The sequence below is a fragment of the Saccopteryx bilineata genome, chromosome 7, assembly GCF_036850765.1.
Source record: "Saccopteryx bilineata isolate mSacBil1 chromosome 7, mSacBil1_pri_phased_curated, whole genome shotgun sequence".
Classification (NCBI taxonomy): domain Eukaryota; kingdom Metazoa; phylum Chordata; class Mammalia; order Chiroptera; family Emballonuridae; genus Saccopteryx; species Saccopteryx bilineata.
Window position 1 is genome coordinate 62,251,960 of NC_089496.1, and position 22,788 is coordinate 62,274,747.

The 22,788-nt window shown below is 44.1% G+C and overlaps 1 protein-coding gene across 5 annotated transcripts in view; it reads right to left on the reverse strand.

Moving 5' to 3' along the window:
- MEF2A (myocyte enhancer factor 2A) overlaps positions 1-22,788 on the reverse strand; it is a 106,648-nt gene that overhangs the window by 12,996 nt on the left and 70,864 nt on the right. For 3 of the 5 annotated variants that reach the window (XM_066240403.1, XM_066240408.1, XM_066240404.1), the window contains exons 4-7: positions 10,104-10,241; positions 7,495-7,714; positions 6,755-6,814; positions 52-239 (exon numbers count right to left, since the gene is read on the reverse strand). In XM_066240403.1, coding sequence (XP_066096500.1) covers positions 52-239; positions 6,755-6,814; positions 7,495-7,714; positions 10,104-10,241 — 606 coding nt within the window. Of the gene's footprint in view, positions 1-51; positions 240-6,754; positions 6,815-7,494; positions 7,715-10,103; positions 10,242-10,306; positions 10,439-22,788 lie in introns of all 5 variants that reach the window. The other 2 variants (XM_066240409.1, XM_066240407.1) reach the window with 1 other exon arrangement.

Sequence of the window (22,788 nt, forward strand, 5' to 3'; positions counted from 1 at the left end):
ATACCGACTGTGTGTGAACGCGTGTGTAGAGCATGGCGGGCCGGCACGTACCAGGGGGGGCATCATGCCCTTGCTTGACGGCGGGATGACCACACGGAGGTCCGGTTTCCGGCTGTTCATCCCCAGACTGCCGCCCCCTGGTGGAGGGGGCGATTTTGTGGGCATCACTTTGCCTAAACTATTTGTACCAGTCGTTCCAATCAGATTTGGAGAAGCTCTGGAGTTGACGAATCCATTCCCTGGAAGAAAGAAACAGCACTTGTTAGCAGGCAGAGTAGTCCAGCTTCCCCGGTCCCACGCAAAGCCAGTCTTCCCCAGCTCTGTCTTCAGGGTTTGTAACAGCTCACGAGAAGCTAACCGTGGACCTTTGAATATGTTAAAACCAAGAAAGTCAACCAAAGTCTGAAACAGATACAAAGCTGAAGATTCATTCCATTGTGTTTGGCCTTGCTGCTTGGACCTGCTGAGACAGTGCTGAACAAAGACACATTTCTAACCGGGACCAGCTGGGGACCGAGGAGACGCAGGAGCTGTGAGACCAGCCTACTCCTTTGCTCTGTGACGGCGGAAGCGGAGGCTCTCCTAGATCCAGGGCGCTGGGCTAGGGTGGGCAGGTCCCCGGCTCTGGGCGAGGGTTGGGGCAGGTCCTGGGCGCTAGGCGAGGGTTGGGGCAGGTCCTGGGCGCTAGGCGAGGGTTGGGGCAGGTCCTGACCATAGGCGCCGGGCAGAGGCGGGTCAGGTCCCTGCCAGGGCACATTCAGCACTCAGCTTTCACACCTCACTGTCACCAAGCACCACTCCTGTGGCTCTACCTCTGCTTTCTGTCTCCTTGGCTATCATTAGGTCTTCATTCTGTCTGTCTCTCTGGTTTATCTACTTTAGTCCTCTTATTCCTGCTTTTTAGCCTCTCTACTAGCAGCATCTGCCTCTCAGGGGAAGTAAGGACATGGTCCTCTGTGCCGTATGTTCTGTGCACAGTGCTCTGGGTGCCCGCCAAGACAGAAAAGAAACCTTCACAGTGCTGCAGTCACGGCAGCACGTGTGGTCCGGATGGGTGACTCCACACCACCTTCCCTTCCCCAGACCAGCTCAGTGACAGGCACTGTGCTCAGGCCCATGCTAGGGAGTGAGCAGCACTCTCACTCCCCATAGCGGTGGGACCCATGAGTGTCCCCTGGAAACCAGGTAGAGGAGCTGTCACACAGTGGGGTGGGGGAGAGCTTCCAAATCCTCTGAAGATGACTGAGGAAGCAGTGGGTCTCCAGCCATCCTGAGCCTCAGAAGAAGCCAGATGCAGGGAGCTGATGGAGAAGGGAGATGGGGAGGGAAGAAGCCCTCCCCATGCAGTCTGCACCACATCCGGGGCTCTCAGTTAATGGCAAGTCAGTAACACCCTGTACTGTTTGTGCTTAATTCAGATGGGTCTCTGTTCCCTGCAACTGTCTGTATCCTGGTAGAAAGTTACTGTTCACCAGTTTACAATGCAACAGTGCAGAGGAAGGTATAACTTGTTACAAAGTAACAAGTACACCATAAAATGTTATTTATACAATAGAGGCTACTACGCTATTTTAATTTCTAGGTAAATCACAAATAAAATTAAAAAAGGAAAACAAAATTAACAATATAGTTTTAAAATATTTTGTGAAAATTTGATTACTAAATCCAAGATACGGTGTTAATTACCCATAAAAAATACAGCATAAGTCACTCTACTATTTCAAATTTTTCAAATAACTAAGTTTACCACGCAATAGTGTACTTGGTAATAGAAACTTTGTACTATGAATACTGTGTACCATTTTTCTATTTTGCATAGTCTTGGTATCTAATACAATACATAGATGTTAATTCAAGAACACTGGATAAGCCTGACTAGACAATGGTGCAGTGGATAGAGCATCGGACTGGGACGCAGAGGACCCAGGTTCAAACTCCGGGGTCACCGGCTTGAGTGCAGGTTTATTTGGCTCGAGTGTGGGCTTGCCAGCTTGAGCGTGGGATCACAGACGTGATCCAATGGTCTCTGGCTTGAGCCCAAAGGTCACTGGCTTGAGCAAGGGGTCACTCAGTCTGCTGTAGCCCCCCCCCCCCAGTCAAGGCACATATGAGAAAGCAATCAATGAACAACTAAGGAGCTGCAACAAACAACTGATGCTTCTTATCTCCCTTCCCGTCTGTCCCTCGCTCTGTCTCTGTCACACACAAAAAAAAACCCCACACACAAACATACTGGATAAAAGGATACATTTACTGGATTAAGAATTCCATTCCTAATAGAGGGAACATACCTCAACATAATAAAGGCCACATATGACACACCCACAGCTGACATCATACTCAGTGGGGGAAAACTACAAGTATTTCCCTTAAGATCAGGAACAAGACAGGGATGTCTTCTCTCACCACATTTATTCAACACAGCACTGGAAGTCCTACCCACAGCAGTCAGACAATAAGAAGAAATAGAAGTCATCCAAATTGGAAAGGAAGAAGTAAAATTGTCATTATTTTCAGATGACATGATACGTATATAGAAAATGAGAAATATTCCACCAAAAAAATCAGTAAAGTAGCAGGATCCTAAATAAATATTCAGAAACTGATTGCATGTTTCCATACCAATAATGAACTATCGGAAAGAGAAACTAAGAAAATTCCATTTAAGACTGCATCCAAGGAAGTAAAAGACCTGTACTTGGGACACTCACTGTAAGACACTGAAGAAAAAATATCTCAATAAATGGAAGCATCTGCTGTGTTCACGGATAGAAAGAACTACACTAAAATGTCCACACTACCCAGAGCAACCTAGAGAACCACTGCAATTCCTAACAGGATACCAATAGCATAGTTTACAAACTAGAACAAATAATGCAAAAATTTATATGGAACCGCATAAGACCACAAATAGCCACAGCACTCTTAGAAAGAAGAACAAAGTCAGAGATAACAAGCTACCTGATATCAAACCTGACTGCAAGACCATAGTAATGAAGACAGCCTGGTACTGGCATAAAAACAGACATAAGATCAATGGAACAGAAGAGAGAGCCCGGAAATCAACCCACGCATATGTGGTCAATTATTCTATGACAGAGGAGGCAAGACCACAGTGGAGTAAAGACAGTCTAGCACAGTGGTTGGCAAACTCATTAGTCAGCAGAGCCAAATATCAACAGTATGATTGAAATTTCTTTTGAGAGCCAAATTTTTTAAACTTAAACTATATAGGTAGGTGCATTCCTTATCGACGTAGCGCCCGCACATGGTATTTTGTGGAAGAGCCTCACTCAAGGGGCCAAAGAACCGCATGTGGCTCACGGTTGCCACTGGTCTAGTTAGTAAGTGGGTATTGGGAAAACTGGACAGATAAGTGCAAAGAAATGAAATCAGACCATGTTCTTACACAAGAATAAACTCAAAATGGATCGAAGACTTAATATAAGATTTTTCTTTTTTACAGCTAAATAGTACTCCACTGTGTAAATGTACCACAGCATCTTATCCACTCCTCTCCTGAGGGGCACTTGGGCAGCTTCCAGATCTTGGCTATTGTAAATAGCACTGCAGTGAACAGACAGGTGTATATATTCTGTCCAGTGAATGTTTCAGGTTTTTTGGATATATTTGCAGAAGAGGAATTGCTGGGTGATAAGGCAGTACCATTTTTAATTTTTTTGAGGTAACTACAGTTCCAAGAAACATACTTTGAAAAATGTAGATCACAAATAATACCCCCAGTTTCTAATATATTTTCTTCTTCTAATTCCTTGGGAATTTTAAATGTTTGATCTTTTTATTCATAGAGATTTTATATAGGTATAAACATGTTTAAACTTTTTTTAATTCAAAACCACTAAACCCAAATGGCACCACTATTGAAAATGAGCTGAGATATATTATCTGACTCTCCCTCACAAAAATAAGACTTCTAAAATACCTACGCGAGACCCCTTACTTGGAGGGGAGCACTCAGAACCTAACACTGTAAATCCACACACACGCCAGGCACTGCCCAGGAATAATTACTTCCAGTTGGTGTCTGAATTAAGTGACACTTAGACGTCCACTAAGTTGAATCTAATTTTGAGGGAGCACATGTTCAAGAACAGTCATAACACAAATGTCATTTAGGACAGAATCCAAATAAGCAGCCTAAGCAGAATGAGACCAGGTATAGGAAACAAAGTATATAAAAGTACAGCCCAATCAAGCATCACGACAGCCAACGCTGATGTGTTGGAAGACCTTGTGAGGGACGCTGAGAAACAGGATTTATCTCTGCGTGTATAGAAATGCTTTAAAGTAAATCACTAAGCACTTAAAAATACTTTATACTTAAGTTGATTTTAGATTTTAATAAAACCTCGTGTTAACTATGATTATTAACGCTAACTGTATTACAATGGTTGCTGTGGCGGTGCACAGCGGTTTTAGGGTCGAGTGACACGGTGAGACGCTCTGCAAACCTCTGATGGCATGTCCAACCAGAGGAATGCGCTCAATGCAGCCCCCTACACCTGGGGGTCTACAGGGTAGGGGGAGACTTACAAAAGAAATAAATGGGTGGAAAAAATTAAAAAAGAAATCAAAGAAACAGTACGACATGTAGAAGGTCAAATTCAGACGATGACAAAGTCCGAGTCTGAAATCACCAAAGGGAACGCAGAAAACCGAGCAGCAAAGACCAAGTCTCAATTCAGGGCGGAGAGAACACAACAACAAGGAGAAGAGAACCAGAACCCTTGTCTGAACAGAGAAAGAGCCACGCGCATGCCAGCGGGACGGGGAGAAATAAAGGCACGAGAACGTTCCAAATAGCTACATTCCATGAAGTAAAAGCAATTCTGGAAATAAACCAAGACAGTTAAAATTAACATTCAGTGAAATAGGAGCGATTAGTCCAGCCTTAAGCAGCCAGAGCAAAAGGGGCAGAGAGTTGAGGGTAAGAGCACATGAGAAACAAGCGTGCAAACAGCAGGTGCAGAGACACTGCGCCTCTTCAGAAATACATATCCAGGTGCCCACCCAGCACACCAGACCCAATGGATGACTCATGAGACCTCTATGAATGTTTCCACATTAATTATCTCTTGAAAAAGATACTACAACAGGTCTTATCTGTTTCATTCCATTAAAATCGCAATTAACACAGTGGTAGACAGATAATTAGGCATTAATTCCTACTTTAGGTCACTGTTTTGTAACTTGTCTCACTAATAATGCCTGTTTATTTCTTTCTCGTCATTTTTACATTGTTATTTAAGCCCTGGCTGGGTACCTCATTCAGTTAGAACCTTGTCCCAAAACACTGAAGTTGTGGGTTTGATCTCTGGTCTGGGCACCTATGGGAAGTGACCAATGACCGCACAACTAAGTGGAACAACAAATAAATGCTTCTCTCTTCCCCCTTCCTCTTTCTAAAATCAATCAATAAAAAAATTATCCAATTACTCAATTACCTCCATAGTTTCTTAAGGCAGGAGCTTGTAACATTTCTGTGGAATTGGCTGAAGGCTATCGGGAGTGCTCCCTCTAAGAGCTCTGTCTCCAGATGTCCCCAGGAACACAACGGAATTTAAAAGCAGAGGGAACACCTGCTCTTCCTTTCAGAGAACCAGACTGATCCTCGCAGAGAGGAGGCCAGGCTGCTTCACTCCACGGGGACAATTCTCAGCGCTGACTAGTGCTGCATTCCTGTCGCCAGAAGGCCATCCTCCGTCTTTACCAGCACGTCAGGGTGGCGGGCACACAGCTGACTCGGGACTAAACTGCCAGCAGTTTTGGGAGGGGGAGGAGTCCCACAGTTAAAGGAACCAAAGTCGCTGTACTCATGACAACATGGGAACGTTTTGCCTGTGACCACGGAAACACGCCCTCCTGAGACACACGTGTTGGTTCTCATGTGGGGGGGGGGAGGCCCGCCGTCGCCTCGCACACTGCACTCTATGAAAGGCACGTCAGTCTGTCGGTCTGACTGGTGGGGACAGGGGAGCTCGTACAAAGGCATTTCAGTCTGCAAAAAAAGGATCGTGTCTGCCCTGAAGCAGGCACTCAATAACAGTGAGGGAACGAGCTACTGAATCTAAGGCCGGCCACTGTGAGAGGGGGGGATGAAGTCTACAGGGGGACATGCCTGCTTCAACCATGTGGCCGCTTCTCCCCCCTCCCCCCTTCCTCTCCCTCCCCCTTTTCCCCTCCTCCTCTTCCTCCTCCTCCTCTACCTCCCCCTTCCCCCTCCTTCTCTTCCCCCTCCATCTCTTCCCCCTCTTTCCCCTCCACCTCTTCCCCCTCTTCCCCCTCCTCCTCTACCTCCCCTGCTCTTCCTCCTCCCCCTCCTCCTCTACCTCCCCCTTCCCCCTCTTCCCCCTCTTCCCCCTCCTCCTCTACCTCCCCTGCTCTTCCTCCTCCCCCTCCTCCTCTACCTCCCCCTTCCCCCTCCTCCTCTTCCCCCTCCTCCTCTTCCCCCTCCTCCTCTTCCCCCTCCTCCTCTTCCCCCTCCTCCTCTACCTCTGCCGCTCCTCCTCCTCCTCTACCTCCCCTGCTCTTCCTCCTCCCCCTCCTCCTCTTCCCCCTCCTCCCCCTCCCCTGCTCTTCCTCCTCCCCTCCCCCTACTCCTCTACCTCCCCCGCTCCTCCTCCTCCTCCTCCCCCTCTCCCTACTCCTCTACCTTCCCCACTCCTCCTCCTCCTCAGGGGCGGCCTCTCTGAGGGCGGGAGGGCGGAGCCTCAGGGGACGCAGGCGCACTCACCCACGGGGCTGCTCCCAGATCCGTTTGGCACTGTGAGGTCTGAGGTGCTGAGCATCCCACCTAACGTGCAGGGGGGAGAGAGCACAGAGAATGAGTAGGAACCGGGCCCCTTCGCTGAACGACGAGCAGAATATAGAGTGGCCCTCATCGCTCCTAAACAACACAATTAAAACCAGCCCATTCTGAACTCAGCATTGACATGTCACATAGCTGGTTAAATTACCAGCCATCATTACCTAGAAAATAAATAAGGCTATGAAATAACAATAAAACTAATAATACAAATAAATAGTACAATAAATAATAATACAACAAGGAACTGTCTCGCCTACTCCCTGCTGCATGTGCTGCACCCTGACGCCCGCCCCCGGGGCTCCAGCAGCAGCTCGCAGGGTGATAAGCCCGAGGGCAGTGCTAACGCATCACCAGCAAACCAGGACACGAGCGAGGGGACAGGCAGTGCAGAGGGACGCAGGAAAGGCTCTGCAAATCTCCGAGCTAGTGAACAAACTTGGGCAGGGACAGAAGCCAGACACTGACTCTGATCAGGTAAGTCCGCTCCCCGCGGTCTGAACACAAATGCCCACACTTGCTGGAGCTCTGTGCTCGGAAACCCCAGGGAAGGCCCACCCATCCCAGCCTGGCCTGCCCGGTAAGGAGAGCTCACAGACCGCAGGCTGCCCACACTGGGCCCCAGGCCCTGGCGCAGTGCCAGAGCCGGGAGAACACGCCCTCCATACCTGCGCTGCCAGTGCTGGGCGGTCTCTGCGGGGTGCCGGGGGACACGTTTCTGTGCAGCGTGGCCTGAGGTGGAGAGAGCATGCTCGCGTCTGCTAATGTGGAGCTGGTGGCCAGGGACGGGGACACGAGGGAGCCGCCGGGGCTACTGTAGGACAGCGCCGTGGGGCTGCTCACCGGGACCGTGACGGACATGGAGAAGCTCTGTGGCGGCAGGCCCGGCTGCGGATGAAGAACAAGGATGGGAGCCCTTAGCTGCGTCTCATCCACAGTAAACAGAACTTAGAGCGCTCATGTCACAGGGTAACTAGTTCTGACATGGACAGGAGGGGTAGGTTCTCACTATGTCAGCGGGCAGACCAAAGTCCTTCTTCTCTTCAGAATTACATTTAAACATGAGGATGTTTGAAGTGAACCTTTCCAATTCCCAATTTCACATATTAATACATAGATAGAAAAATAATGTATGCATATTTCAAACATTCAGAGATGAATTAGCGGTCAGAACCTGATATTAAAGTAGCGTTATTAAATACAGACATTTCATGTTACCAAGTAAGCACAGATTAGCACTGTCATGAAAACCAGTAGTAACATTACATTTCTATTGGGAGAGTCCAATTATAATAAAAGGGAGAAAGTGTGTACAAATATTATAAACTTAGTACATAAAATCTCAGACGTTATAAATAAGTTCTGGTCTGACTTAACTCACTGACATTCTTAATGGACAAAACTAAAAAAAAGAAAGTTACATATGTAACACAAGGCAATCTGAATGCAATCAAAGTGAAACTAAATAAAATTACTGACTTTAAGTTTTTGGGGGTGTGGAGGAGGGAATGGGGGCACAGATGGTGATGAAGGGAGACCTGACTTGGGGGGTGAACACACAATCAGGGCACAGAGATGTGCTGTAGAATTGGACACCTGAAACCTGTATAATTCTGTTACCAGTGTCACCCAATAAAATTCAATTTAAAATTTTATATTAAAAATGATTACATTATCAGTGGTTTCTTCCTTCTCTCCAAAATATTCCACACCCCCTTTAAAGTATTTTCTATTTTCCTCATTCATTCCTCCACAGACCATTTACAATATAGTTGTTAAATAACCATGATAAATAACAATCCTCTTTATAATTTAAAAAGAGAGGAAAAAAGCTTTCCATTTCTGACTTTTAAAACAGTGATTTGCAAAGTAAGGCAATACCGCCAATTCAAAGTTGGAAGAATATAAATGGTTTAGGTATTTTAGTCAATAGTTTCTTTCAGGTAGAATATTATAATGAGTCATTAAATATAACAGTGGCTATAAGATTAAAAATTTTTTCAAAGATAAAGCACTTTTATTTATACAGTATTTTTGCAGCTTAACATTAACTGCATGGTCACCAACACCCATACGAGGTCAGAGGAATTCTATTTGTTTTAGAGAACCATGATGGTGTCAGCACAAACATATCTCCGGAAGTCTACTTTGTGAGCGGCCTGTATAGCACAGCGCCGCTGAAGAAACACCTCATGCTGTCTCTGGTGGTGGTGGGGGGGTTCACAGCGGCCTGACGGAGCTGCCCAGTGCAGCCCCACAAGGTCCCTCTGAAGCACTGTCATGGGATAGCTCAGAAAACGGGGCTTTGCAGCCTATTTAAGAAAACCGCCCCCAGGCTCTCCCTCAGCCCCCGTGAGGGGAGAAGCATGAGGTCTGTAGGCACTGCTGGCAAGTGGGTCAGAGCGCCGTCACAAAGAGCCCAACCGCGAGCTACCACGATTACAGCAACTATACAAGATAATTATAAATAATTTGAGGCCTTTGCCAGTTGGCTCAGTGATAGAGCGTCTGCCAGGCGTATTTCCCAGGTTCAATTCCCAGTCAGGGCACACAGGAGAAGCACCCATCTGCTTTTCCACCCCTCTTCCTCTCGCTTCTCTGTCTCTCTTACCCTCCCGTAGCCATGGCTCATTGAAGCGAGTTAGCCCCAGGCACTAAGAAGAACTTGGTTGCTAAGAAATGGAGCAACACCCCAGGCAGGCAGAGCATCACTCCCTAGTAGGCTTGCTGTGTGGATCCCAGTTGGGGCACATGTGGGAGTCCGTCTCTGCCTCCCTTCCTCTCACTGAATACAAAAATAATAATTTTAAAATGCCAAATTTTGTAATAAATCCAACCATTTTATACTTTATAGTCTCAAGGTCTATATAAAGTACATGAAATATTTTTTAAGGGTCATGGGAGGGAGAGAAAAGTCAAATGTACCCTACAGCTAAAATCACTGAAATCCAGAGCTGGCCAAGACTATAAAAATTATGCACGCTAACTTAGTCACTGTGAAGATAAGGGACCCGAGGCCAGGGCGGGTCAGGTGCCCTACCCACAGGCACGCGGGGCAGTGAAGACCTGGGTTGGGCTGTTTCTCCTCACTTCTACATTCAAGGCACTGAACATGTATAAGAATAAAACTGCCGAGATCTTATAAAGTTCTACAAAACCGAAACAAAAGCTCTTCCCTTCCTAGCCCTGCGGTCCTGGCCCACTGGGAAAAGCACCCCAACGTGGGGTCAGTCCCTCCATGCACAGGGAAAAGCACAAAGCGGACTGTAGTACTCACTGCGATCTTATGATTCCGCATCATATTATCAAACTCCTCATTAATTTTTTTATACTTCTCTTCTGTGTGCGGGGTGAGCACATAGGAGGTGTCGGGGTCTGGGCTGTCGCAGCCTCTGTGCTCCTTCTTGTTCAGAGCCTAAATAACAAGTTAACAGAGAGGATCAACAAATAAAACGTAGAGGTAAAGCGGAAAGTACTTACAGGGCCTCGTTTGAAAATAAAATCACTCTCTTCAGTTAGTTTGCTGAATCTGTCCTCCGAGAGCGGACTGTGCTCAAAGTAATCGTCAGCATCGGGGCTCTCACACCCATTGAGGCCTTTCTTTCTTAACGTCTGAAATACAATTGGAAAATTCACACACACAGGATACTCACTGGGCGCGAGCTGTCTTGTCAAATGCATTCAGAGAGCGCATACTGAATGGACGACACAGAGCCGCTGACACGGTTTCACATGATCTCGAATGCACTCTAATGCCCCGGTAAGGTGGGCTGGGCTATAAGCACAGTTCATGTCGCCACTGTGCATTAAGAGCACAGAAATATCTGCTTGGATTCTTCCTCTCCAGACTTGCAAGAGAACACTAAGACATCACTCACGGCTCTACAGTTAGAGCCCCGTCTGAGTAAAGCTTCGTCCCCACTTCTGACAGGCCAGGGAGTGGGAGAACCAAACAGAAATGTATCAGAATGATGCTGGGAGAAGTTAAGACCCTATCTTTATAAAAGGAACATTTTGGCAACTTCCTCTACTGACAGCCCTTCCAGAGTCGTCCCAGTCCCCAGAAACAATGAGCACAATATCCCAATAATTTCATTCTCAATTTGCTCTGAAGTACTATCATTTCCCTGCGTAACTCTGAAGTATAAAAACTCAAATACTTGTTCTTATGTAGATGACTATGTGTGTGAGTTTACACCTTTTTAAACTTTGTAGAAAAGAGCTCATCGTATGCGTCTTCCCTGCCCCGGTCGTTAGCTCTTTCCATGGGGCTTCTTGTTAATCCACTGACGTGATTTTCTGAAGAATTTTCTCGAATGTCATCAGAGTATCCCCTGGACCAAAATGACCTTTTTTCTTCTTCTTACTAATTGTAAAAATTCAGTGAACAACTGGTTTTCTAATTTTTTAAATTAAAATCATCATGAAATGACTTGTCCAGTATTTAAACCACGCGCTTGACTATCTATAGAATATTAATTTACTTCTAGACTGTTTAAATTTTTAAAATCCTGATGGGTCTTATTTCAGAGTAGAATAACTCGGTTCAACAACTTAAATTGCTTTGAGATTTGTGGATTTTCCAGCCAACCACAGAGAAGATTTAGGAAGTAAAAATTTTCCTGGCAAGCTCGTTTAGGAAATGGTTTAATCAACAGACTAATACTAGATAATGTCATTAATAAATAATTAGTTTAATTAGATTTAAGGTATATTTTAATTCATAATAAATCTTGTTACCTTTTAAGACAATACTTACAATAATTATAAAAGCTTATTTTACTCTTTTCTTGACAAAGTAGAAAGTAAACACAATCCATTAAGATTTGAGAATTTTTTCTTCATTTCTCTAAAGTAAAGTTAAAATTTCACTTTAGTAAATTTGGTGTTTTCTAGGAATCCTGAAAAATCATTAGTAGTGATACATGTCAGCTTCACAACTGACCTGGTAAGCAGTGGGGACCCCACAGAGCCTGACCCCCAGCATAGCACACCCTGCGCCCACTCCCTGCACCACCCACGGCCGGGTTCCACGACCTCATTGGTCACAGGGACCTACATGTCCTTAGCCGTCACAGCCCTGCCGTGCAGAACTATGGGTGAAGACTGCGCCCTCCCCACTCGCGCACAGCTCCACAAGCTGCCACCTCAGTGGCGGCGTCAGCACACAGGACGCTAGCGCACAACAAGCTCTCGAAACCGGCGGCCCTGGGAACACAGCAAGTACACACGGATTTTCCATGAAGTCGTTGGTTCCTTCTCGTCTAAAGTCTCCACGTGTTCTCTCTCCCATATTCACAGACCTTCACACCAGGAAATGCCTAGTCTTGCACTCCCACTAACAGCAGTAACCAAGCACGCACCTCTGAACGTTTTTTAATTACAGAAGGCAAAGAGTATGGCCTTTGCTGATAATCACGCACTTCTGTCCCAGCACAGGAGGGTTAACCCCGCATGTCCCCGGGAGGAGACGCGGCTCAGGCCCCAGCAGCCCTGCCCGCCCTCACTCAGACTGTCCTGTCCGGGGCGGGAATGTCGGCCTCTATCAGCCCCGCAGATAACAGGCTCATGTACCCCTGCTGGACAGCCAACTTGTGTCCCTTATCACGAGGACATGAAGAGTGTTCTGAGGGCTCAACTTCCATAAAAAGGCCTTTTCTGTCTTCTTTATCATCACGCACGGCATAGTAGTGGGAGTTTCTCCTGTGTCACTGTACTAACAAGTGGAATGCTGTCATCTGTTAACAAGGCCAGGCGAGGGGCACAGGAAGCAGGCTGCCTCCGGGGTTTTCACCTGCTCCGGCAGCCGCCTGAGAACACTTGCTGGATGGAGACCATGAGAGACGTCACCACTGCAGGGAGTCTGTGTGCGGGTAGGAGAGGTCACCGGAGTCACGCACTGTGCACGCCCCGGGGCTATTCCCGATGCCCAGAACGCTCCCCTCTGAAGTGAACTGACTTCAGAAGGACTCCACTTGTGTGACTTGACTGTCCATGTGACAGTCTCAGTGCATCACTGCAAGCTCAAGGGGAACCTCAACTGTGCCAAAATGATTTCAACTTTCAGCAGCATATACCATTTAGGTTGATTTATCCTAGAGGCTTTTTTCTTAAATAATTATATTCTGAAATACACATTACAAAACACACACTGCCTCGGGGATCTACTGTGGTGAGCAGATAAGTTATTCATCACTTCAAGCTGACTTGATACAACTTGTTCTGTGTCTTTAATATCAGTGTTCTCAATCTTTTCTCCCACTGAGACGTAAAAGGCTGGGGATTATGTTCTGATCATAAAAAATGGTCAGTGGGATAAAGACCCAGAATGTTAATAGTTTCCACATAAAGACCATCAGCTGTGCCTCGGGGGGACTCATCGTGCAAACCGGGCAGTGGTGGCTCTCAGAGCTGGGCCTTCGGGAAGCCAGGGCCTCCGCCCTGCCGGCCGTCGGTGCCATCTGCCCACTCTGTCCATAAATCCTCCTTTAGCCTGAGCTACGTAAAATGGATTTCTATTCCTTACAATCAAAGAAACGTTAGGAAGAAAACTGTCCTAATCCTTTAGGTCACAAATTAATAGCCTCCTTGTCTAAGTCATGGAAGTCCTAAAACAAGTCGGGTTAGTGCCCCCACAACCCAGAGTGCAGACCCTCCAGAAAGGGTCCCAGACCCGGAAGTAAGATGACTGAGAATTACTTACTGTTTTAGACTAAAGGTAATTGATTCATCATGGGACACACACCACTAAAGGCCTCTCAAGTCAAATGTTTACTATTCTATTTACAACATATTAGCAACCTTTCAATTCAGGAAGAGGTGCAGACCTGGGTGCACCCTGCCGCCAGGCCCGGGACCTCCGCCCCGGGGTTTCCATGAAGACATCCAAAAGAAAAAGGGAGGATGGGGAGGGGACGGGAAGGGAGACTTGAGGCAGCAAGAACAATGCTGTCTACTTTATGAATACACCCAGGTTTTCTTTGACACAATACACTTAAGAAACATACTTCAAAATAAATCATAAATTAAAGAGGGGCAGTTAACTTAATATTTCTTTTACCTTAGTCTCTCCTCAGCATGAAATAAGATATATCTGATCTAAGAACTGATCAGCAAAAAATAATGTATTTAAACATTTTAGATACATTTGTTCTCCATTAAGGATATACATACACATACATACAACTCTGGTGTTTGTGTTCACAGTCAAGAAATCTAGTATTCAGGATATTTTTCACTATAAATATGTTTAAATAAATATTTATATGGAGCATGAAGTAAGCTATGTGACATCAGAACTGATAAAAACCCCAGGGCACTGGCATCTTCTGGACTCTTAAGATACGCTGGTAAATTCTGGGTCCGGGAGTCTGTACTGCCCAAGTGTTTACCAGAGACCGTGTCTGACAGGACTGTTCTCAACTACCGCCTGCAACGCACTGAAATGTTCTTTAAATGTGCTCAGTGCTGGACCAATTGTCTGATTCCATTCAAAACTTACAGAATCACAGCACTCAGAAGTAAAACTGTGGAACTGAAAGTTCTCAAATGGTAGACATGCTCATCAAATGATAGAGCTCATCAGTTCAATCAATCCAAAGCATCGCCACTTCCCCACCCCCCCACCCCCATAGATCTCATTCGTGAGGCAGCTGAGCAGAACCACTCTGTGACTGTGACCGTGACAGAGGGCTGAGTGGCCGGCACCCTTCTAGCCCAAGGCAGAAAGGAGCGCTTGTGAAGGAAGGGAGTCAGGTCTTAAGTTATAAGAAACCTAGACTATTAGGGTTTTGTTAAATGAGAAAAGGTCTTTTTCTCCATTTTTAATCATTGTTTCCAATTTTTAAAGATCATTCTTTTACTTCCTAGACATGTTGAAAATACATAAGAACATTTTAAATTTGTAAAATATACATAAAGAAATATATATAAAAATGTATATAAAACAATGATTATAAAGTGAACAACAGTAAATCTAATCACGTCAAAAACCAGACCAGAACTAAAACCCTCTCTGTCTGCCTCAATCCCACAGCCCTCTACAGGTTAAGTCCTCCTAACTATGGGATGACACCTTCCTAAATTTTCTTTATAAGTTTACCACAGGCATACATATCCCTAACGATATGACTTAGCTGTCCTTATTGTTAGATGTTACCTGAATGAAGCATATACAATAGACTATCATGTTGAGCCTCTTTATATGCAGCATATCACTGTCTGCTGCCTCTCTCATTGATGACAGCCAGCCCCAGGGCTGCATATAGCTCATCTTCACTGAAGACGTGTTCCCTCGTATGGGGGAAAGCCATCCCTCTACCATAGACCGACCACTGAAGTTGCTCCAGTCCAGGGCCACTAGAAAAACAGTGTTAGGTGCAATCCTGCAGATCTGCACACATTTCTCTAGGATACATTCATAGAAGTGGAACTGTTAGTTTGTAAATGTGTTAGTCTTCAGTTATACTCGACAATGCCAAACTGGTTTTTAGGAGTCGTATCAACAAACATTCCTCCCCACAGTGAGGACTTAATTGTATGACGCTGATAACTAGAAATGAAGCATATGTCCTATCTCCGGGACATTTGCGTTTTCTCTTTCATGAAGTGCCTGTCAGGTCCTCTGCCAAGTTTTCTACTGGGCTGTCTCTTGCTCTTACTGCTTTAGAGTCATTTTTTATTTGTGACCAACATAAGCTCTTTACTAATTTTCTGTACTGTAAAAACCTTTGCCCATCCTGTGGCAGGTTGTTGTTGTTTTTTTAACACTTGTCTTTAGATGAAAATGGGCTCTTAATTTTAATAGACCAAAATTTACCAATTTCTCCCTTGACAGTTTTCCCTTATGGTAGCGATTTCTATGTCCTGTATAAGAAATCCTTCCCTACCCCAACATTATGAAGACAAGCGCCTATGTTATCTTCTACAAAGTTTTTCATTGTTGCCTTTCCCATTTAGGGTTATGATTTCCATGGGTTCCTCAGAACGCCGCACTGCGTGGCTCTGCGGCGTAGGAATGTTCAGGAACGCACATGCATTACAGCAGAAGAGCACTTGATCTTTCCTTAGAGCATGGCCCATACCCCCACTTAAACCTCCATTCCCCAAGCGAGACAGCATCCTTCTCCATACAAGCCTCGATGGCACTAAAAACTTATCGTACTTAAGAGATAGCAGTCTATTTTTAAAAGCTATAAACTTTTTTTAAAATGCTGACTGCTACCAGATCAGTCTTCTTGTAACAATTACTGGTCCCTTTAAACCTCAACCAGCTGCGCGGGGCCCACCAGACAATGCGACATGACATGCCGCAGGCAGTGTTCAAGGCGCTCTGCAACACCACCTCCCAGTCTTGTCTCCTCTCCCTATTGCTCCTCCCCGCAAACTCTGCACAGGAACCTCGTGTCTGATGTCTATAGTGTAAAGTAAATACAGAAGTTTTAGTTTTTCCCATATGCATATCCAATTTTCTTGGCACCATTTAATGAAAAGACTTTCATTCTCATTAATGTACCTTGTTACTTCTGTCAACCATAGGTATGGCTATTTCTGAGCTCTCTATTCTGTCCCACTGATCTGCACATCTATCCCTATGCAAACACCAAACTGTGTATTGCTGTAGCTTTATGGAATGTCCTGGAGGCAAAGCATTTGGCTAGGAAAAGCCCATCGGTAACTCCCATTCCCTCTCCTCCACCCCGACAGTACATTGGGAGTGGGTGTGAAGGCACGCGATCTAAACCAGTATTATCAGAACTAATTCTCAGACTTTTGCTGGGAATTCTGGGACAGAGCTCATCTCTGATGCTGTCTATCAGTGCTCAACACTATGGCACCCCTGCTGCACATGTGGCCACCTAAATTATAATTAATTAAAGTAAAAGATCCAGTTCCTCAGTCACTACTACCCATGGCCGACGGCTGCCGTGCTGGACAGCACAGAGAGAGAACCCGTCCATCCTCACAAAGTGCTGTGGAACCGTGCTGCTCAGAGGACACTGTGCCAGACCCAGGCCGGGGTGGCCACTGCCCACCCCAGGTAGCCGGCACCAGGATGAAGCACATGCCCAAGGGCAGGCGGGCACCAGGCACCTCCTCTGCAGAGACAAGCTCTGCCACACTCCTGCGTGGTCTTTTACGTGACATAACAAGTCCCTGTATCACAGACCGGTTTCACTCTGGTCTTCCGTCGCTTACAACCAGAACAACCTGGCCAACATGGAAGAGTTCACGCACGCTTTCACATACATCAACTCAGCCGCAGACCCCACGGGTTTAGTACTTCAATATGATACTCTCTCCCCATTACACGCGGAGGACCTGGGGCCATAAACATTCAATAAATAACTGGTTAGTATAGCTAAGAAATGCTAATTATAATACTAATTATATAAACTGACTTTGAATTACTATTAAGTGACTATCAAATAATAGGAGTTGAGAATGATAATACCTTTCACAAACCAGCTGACCAACTACCTATACCTTTATTCTCTATCACCCTACAGAGCAAAGCTGATAGGTTTTCTATACCGCAAAGCAACAACTATTTTTACAAACTTAACTAAACAAATGTGGAAAAGAGCAATAAAATATTTTAACCCTTTGAGTACAAGTTTTTTTCATGCTCGCTGACCCCTGGAAGTGAGATTTTTTCCCAAAATGAAATTAGTTCCAGTTACAGTTTTATTAACTTAAAATCATGTTTGTTTGATAACTAATTTATGGAAACAAGAAGAACATACATTTGCCTTTTCTTAATGTTGCTTTCCACATTTTAAAATAAACTGATCGTACTCTGGACAGTCAGGAGGCACGAGGATGTATGTGAACATTCATACTACTCAGAGGGTTAATATTATGGGATAATCCTATATGAACACTGATAGTGTAATAAAAGCATGGTGAATTTTAAAATTCCTGTACAAATACTATTTGTTATTTCTAAGTTCTTTTTGTATAACATAAATACTTTTTGAGATTTTCAAGACAGATTCTGGAAATGACAACTCAAACCCAGAAATTACCAAAAAATAATAAATTAGTTATATGGAAAAAACTTTTTATAAAAACAAAGCATGACAGAAAAATATTCTCCATTGAATTACAAGAGGTAAATTCTAATATTAATAATCAAGCTTTGGTTTACTAGACACAAGCATGTGGCTTTTTAACAAAGTTTTAATCAATAACTTCAAAACCAATTGAAAAGTTTACCTTCTGATGTTTTACTGCTAATGAATTAAAATAAGAACTACGTGAAATAGTCTTTGAGTAAAGAAATATCATTACACATCAGGATGCCTACATATATAGGAGTCTTCATAGACTATCCTTAGGATGTACTAGTATCAAAGCACACATTAGAAGTTGTGAATCAACGCCTTGGCTGGGTCGCTTGGCTGGACGGACACGCTCCCCATTCACCAAGGTTGCAGGTTCAATCCCCAGTCAGGGCGCATACAAATCAACCAATGAATACATGAAACAAGTTGATGTCTCTCTCTCTCTTTCTCTCTCTCTCTTTCTAAAATCAACAAATAAAGAAAAAGTATTGTTTAAAAGAAGTTGTGAATCAACCCACCAAACAAAATTATAAAGTTCACACTACCATTTGGAATTGTTTACAGGCATGGCGCTGATTATATAATTATAAATTAAAAAGTAGAGTTACAACTAATCCATGCCAAGAAGACACCCTCTTTCTTTAGATTCCTAAATAATTTCAAAACTAAGCTACAAAAATAACTTCAAAATAAATATGAAGACTATATAGCTATCTGCTTAATTTTAAACTGTGTGTTTGAAAAGAATGCATGTCTGCGTTAGCTACCTTTTTATGACGGAACTGAAATATCCCTTAGACTAGGGGTAGTCAACCTTTTTATACCTACTGCCCACTTTTGTATCTCTGTTAGTAGTAAAGTTTTCTAACCACCCATCAGTTCCACAGTAATGGTGATTTATAAAAGTAGGGAAGTAACTTTACTTTATAAAATTTATAAAGCAGAGTTACAGCAAGTTAAAGCGTATAATAATAATTACTTACCAAGTATTTTATGTCGGATTTTCACTAAGTTTGGCAGAATAAATCTTTATAAAACAACTTACTATAGTTAAATCTATCTTTTTATTTATACTTTGGTTGTTCTGCTACCGTTCACCATGAAAGCTGGAACGCCCACTAGTGGGCGGTAGGGACCAGGTTGACTACCACTGTCTTAGACTATATATATCTAACTTTCCAGGCACACAGACATTGTTTTGCATACGGTAAGTACCCTGAATTTTTTGCTCTAAATGAGCTTGTAGCTCTAACTGTAATATAATGTATACATGCTAAGTGATTCATCTTTGGTGGGAACCATACAAAATCTTGGGATTGTAAGTGTCTTGAATCCTTTTGAAGCCTATCCAACAAAGGGACTTAACAATTAAGATAATAAAATAACCAACACATCATCTTGTTAAAAAAAGCAACAGAAATATAAGCCAGTTACCACTATAGTCCCAGTGTCTGGCACAACGTCTTGTATACAGTACAATAAACACCAATGCAAATAAAATAAAATAAAAAATGGACAAATAATGCATTTTATTCAATATTTTCACCCTTTCTCTTTAACCCCTTCCAAGAAAAATTACAATTCAAATCTAACAGTTTATAGCTCGGAAAGTATAAGAGAGTAACCTAGGCAGCTATTCTATCAAGTTGTTGAATAAATATTGAATAAATATAAATAAAATCTTAAAATATATATATATATATATATTTCTTTTTAGAGAGAGAGAGAGAGACACGCGGGGAGGAGCAGGAAGCATCAACTCCCATATGTGCCTTGACCAGGCAAGCCCAGGGCTCTGAACCGGCAACCTCGGCGTTCCAGGTCCACACTTTACCTACTGCGCCACCACAGGTCCTATCGAGTTCTTCCAATAGCGACCCAGACCTTCAGGAGAAAGTCGGCTCATATACACTTCTTTGGGACCTGGTTTACTTCCCGGGGCTCGGCTAGTTCCACTCTTCACGCCCTATTACAGCTATACTTAGCGGATCTAACCTCTATAAAATAACTCTTATATCCTATTTCCCACATAAGCACCCCCCCACACCTAGAACAGCTTTATTCTACCCCTTTCTCCTCTCCAATCCTATCTTTTAAAGGACTCGTGTGATGGTGTCACCTCTAAAGGAAGTTCTCTCTGACCACCCTGCCAAACCTCTGCACCCGCCTCCTCTCACTGGTCAACAATCTGGCCAACGTATCAGAGAACTTCCAGATAAAAAAGAAAAACTTATCTGATCATCAGTACTAAACACTCAATCTTTGATATTTAGAGACATAAAAAGGACACATAGGTATTCGTCAATAATCACAAGAGAGGCGTCACAGAAATGTGAGCTATAAGTGACATGTGTCACCCCTTCCCCCCAAGATCACCTACTTATATATCAACATCAATCTCTGATGGAGAAGAATCTGGCCTCAAGAAAATAGAAATCACACATAGAGATGCATAGTTCCTGATAAGAAGCACATAATGACAACCACTGATTGTGGGATGAGTAGTAATATTCAAACAGAGCAAATGACAGTCGTGAGTGAAAACTGCAGAAGCCTGGACGGCTGTGTGAGGTGCTGACTGGACACGTGGGCGGGGCCACGAGGAGGGCTGCCCCACCCAGTGAGTCACCAGGCTGTGCTCAGGCTCAGGAATACAGGAGCAGGGCTGGAGGTGGAGGAAGCTGTCTCGTGTGCCCAGGTCTCATTATTCCCCCTCCCCCACATCCCACTGCAGCCCTGTAAAACATTAGGCCAGTCTCTTAACACCCCCCTGTCCACTCAGGTCCTCGTATGTAATGCAGGCTCATAAAGGTTCTCTGAGAACGTCACAGTACTGTCGTGAAACCCCGACATGCTCACACCTCCAGTTCTTTAAGGTCAGGACCAGATAAGCTCAGGAGACAGTCACTTATCTTCCCTTCGCTCAGCTGAGGAGCTGCAGTCCATCTCCCTCACACCCTCGGACCCCTAAGTGCACTCACAGCAGTCTATGCAACCATGCAGAATTGAACTGAAAGGTATCTATTTAGAAACGTATCCCTACTTTGCAATTCACGATATTGGGATACTGTTTTGAATTGCTTTTAGAAAGATCTTGAAAAGTAATTTCTGCCTGCTCACTGCCTGAAATTATTTCAGAAGATATCCCCAGGAATAAAAGTATTTTGAAAGCTGGCTAACAACAGCCAGGCGCCTTCACATTCACCTGAAGCTATCAGCCTGAAGCCCGCTGCACTCAGGGCAAGTTAATTCAAGGGCGGGTCTGAGGTGGGGCCCAAAACTTAGATTTCAAGTAAGTTCTGTGGTGATGCCGACACCTCTGGTCAGGGTACAACACTTTGAGAATAGCTGATTTTAAATAATGTATTCCTGGAATGATCACTTTTATTACCACCTGTTTTTATTTCATAATTGACAGGTATGTATTATATTGATTTCTTTAAGATACATCTTACATTAATTTGGAAATAATATCATATTATTTCTAAATTTATTTGTAATTTGAAAGTAGGCAAGGATTATTAAGACTCCAAAGAGCAGATTTTTTTTAGAATCTAAATTGTCATCATCTTCATTTTTCACTGTGCCTCAGTTTCCTCCCTGTGAAGTGGGCTCAGCAGAGGGATGTCATAAGGTGACAGAAATATAAGCCCTGGGGAGAGTACCAGGTCATATGAAGTACTTGATAAAAGCTATCTATTATTCTTATCACAATCATCCTCACTTAGTATCCATTCATTACTGAGAAAATCTTACTCCCACTTGCTACATGTTACACATGACTGGTACAGGCACAGAATCTAATCTATCAACAGTGCAATAGTCCAGAGCGCCAATGGCATCCATAAATGGGGGGCCAGGCGAGAGGTGACGTCCAAGAGCAAGGTTCTAATTGCAGCTCAGCCGCTAAATGCTACATGACTCAGCACAAGTCGTGCACACTGGGTCTCAGTCCCTGCTTCTGAAAAAGCTTACCTTGGATATGAAGACCAAATGAGATCATGCAAGTCAAAATGTTTAAGTACCATCTATTCCCACAGGGAACAGAATACCTCTACTTGGGAAACTCACGAGATATTAACAAGAGGGATGAGTGGGCGCTGCCCTTGTATCTCTGCCCTTAAATGGCAGCGCAGGATCTGACCCCCCACATAAGCTATTTATTGATCTTCAATGCCACCAAGTCACAGCTATTTAAAAAATACTGAAATATTTGAAACATTAAATATTGCTGCAAAGCAAAAAAAAAAGAAAAGAAAAGAATATGAAAGTATTTTCAGGCATTTATTGTGTAGTACAGGGGTCTCAAACTCAACTCAGCATGTGGGCCGCAGAGCAAGATCATAGCCGTTCGGCGGGCTGCACTAGGTCTACAAAAGGCAACTGTTACACAACACTTTTCTCACTGCAGTTGAAAACAAAAAAAAATCAGTACACCAAGCACAATCGTACATGCAGTTTACTCAGTGTCACAAAACGACCAGAAACTGTAGTTCACATCACAACTGCTGTTAACTAAGCTAATATCTAGCTAGGATGCTAGAGAAATGAAAAATACAAGTAGGCCCCTAGGCTTACTTAATTTTATCCAAAATATTTTGAACTTTGTGGATTAGTCTGCAGGCCGCACAAAATTGTTCAGCGGGCCGCATGCGGCCCGCGGGCCGCGAGTTTGAGACCCCTGGTGTAGCAGCTGCTTAAATCCTCACTCTGTATAGCATAATATTTATTTTGACACAGAACCCTTCTATTGGTTCTGGGCTTTTATTTAGTATAAATTAAATATATACACACATACATATTAAGTAATGGCAACTGACTGGCGATTTTCATTTCTACTTTCTAGGACTCTAGAATGTATCGCATGTTCTTCTACAATTGCATAATACAACTCAC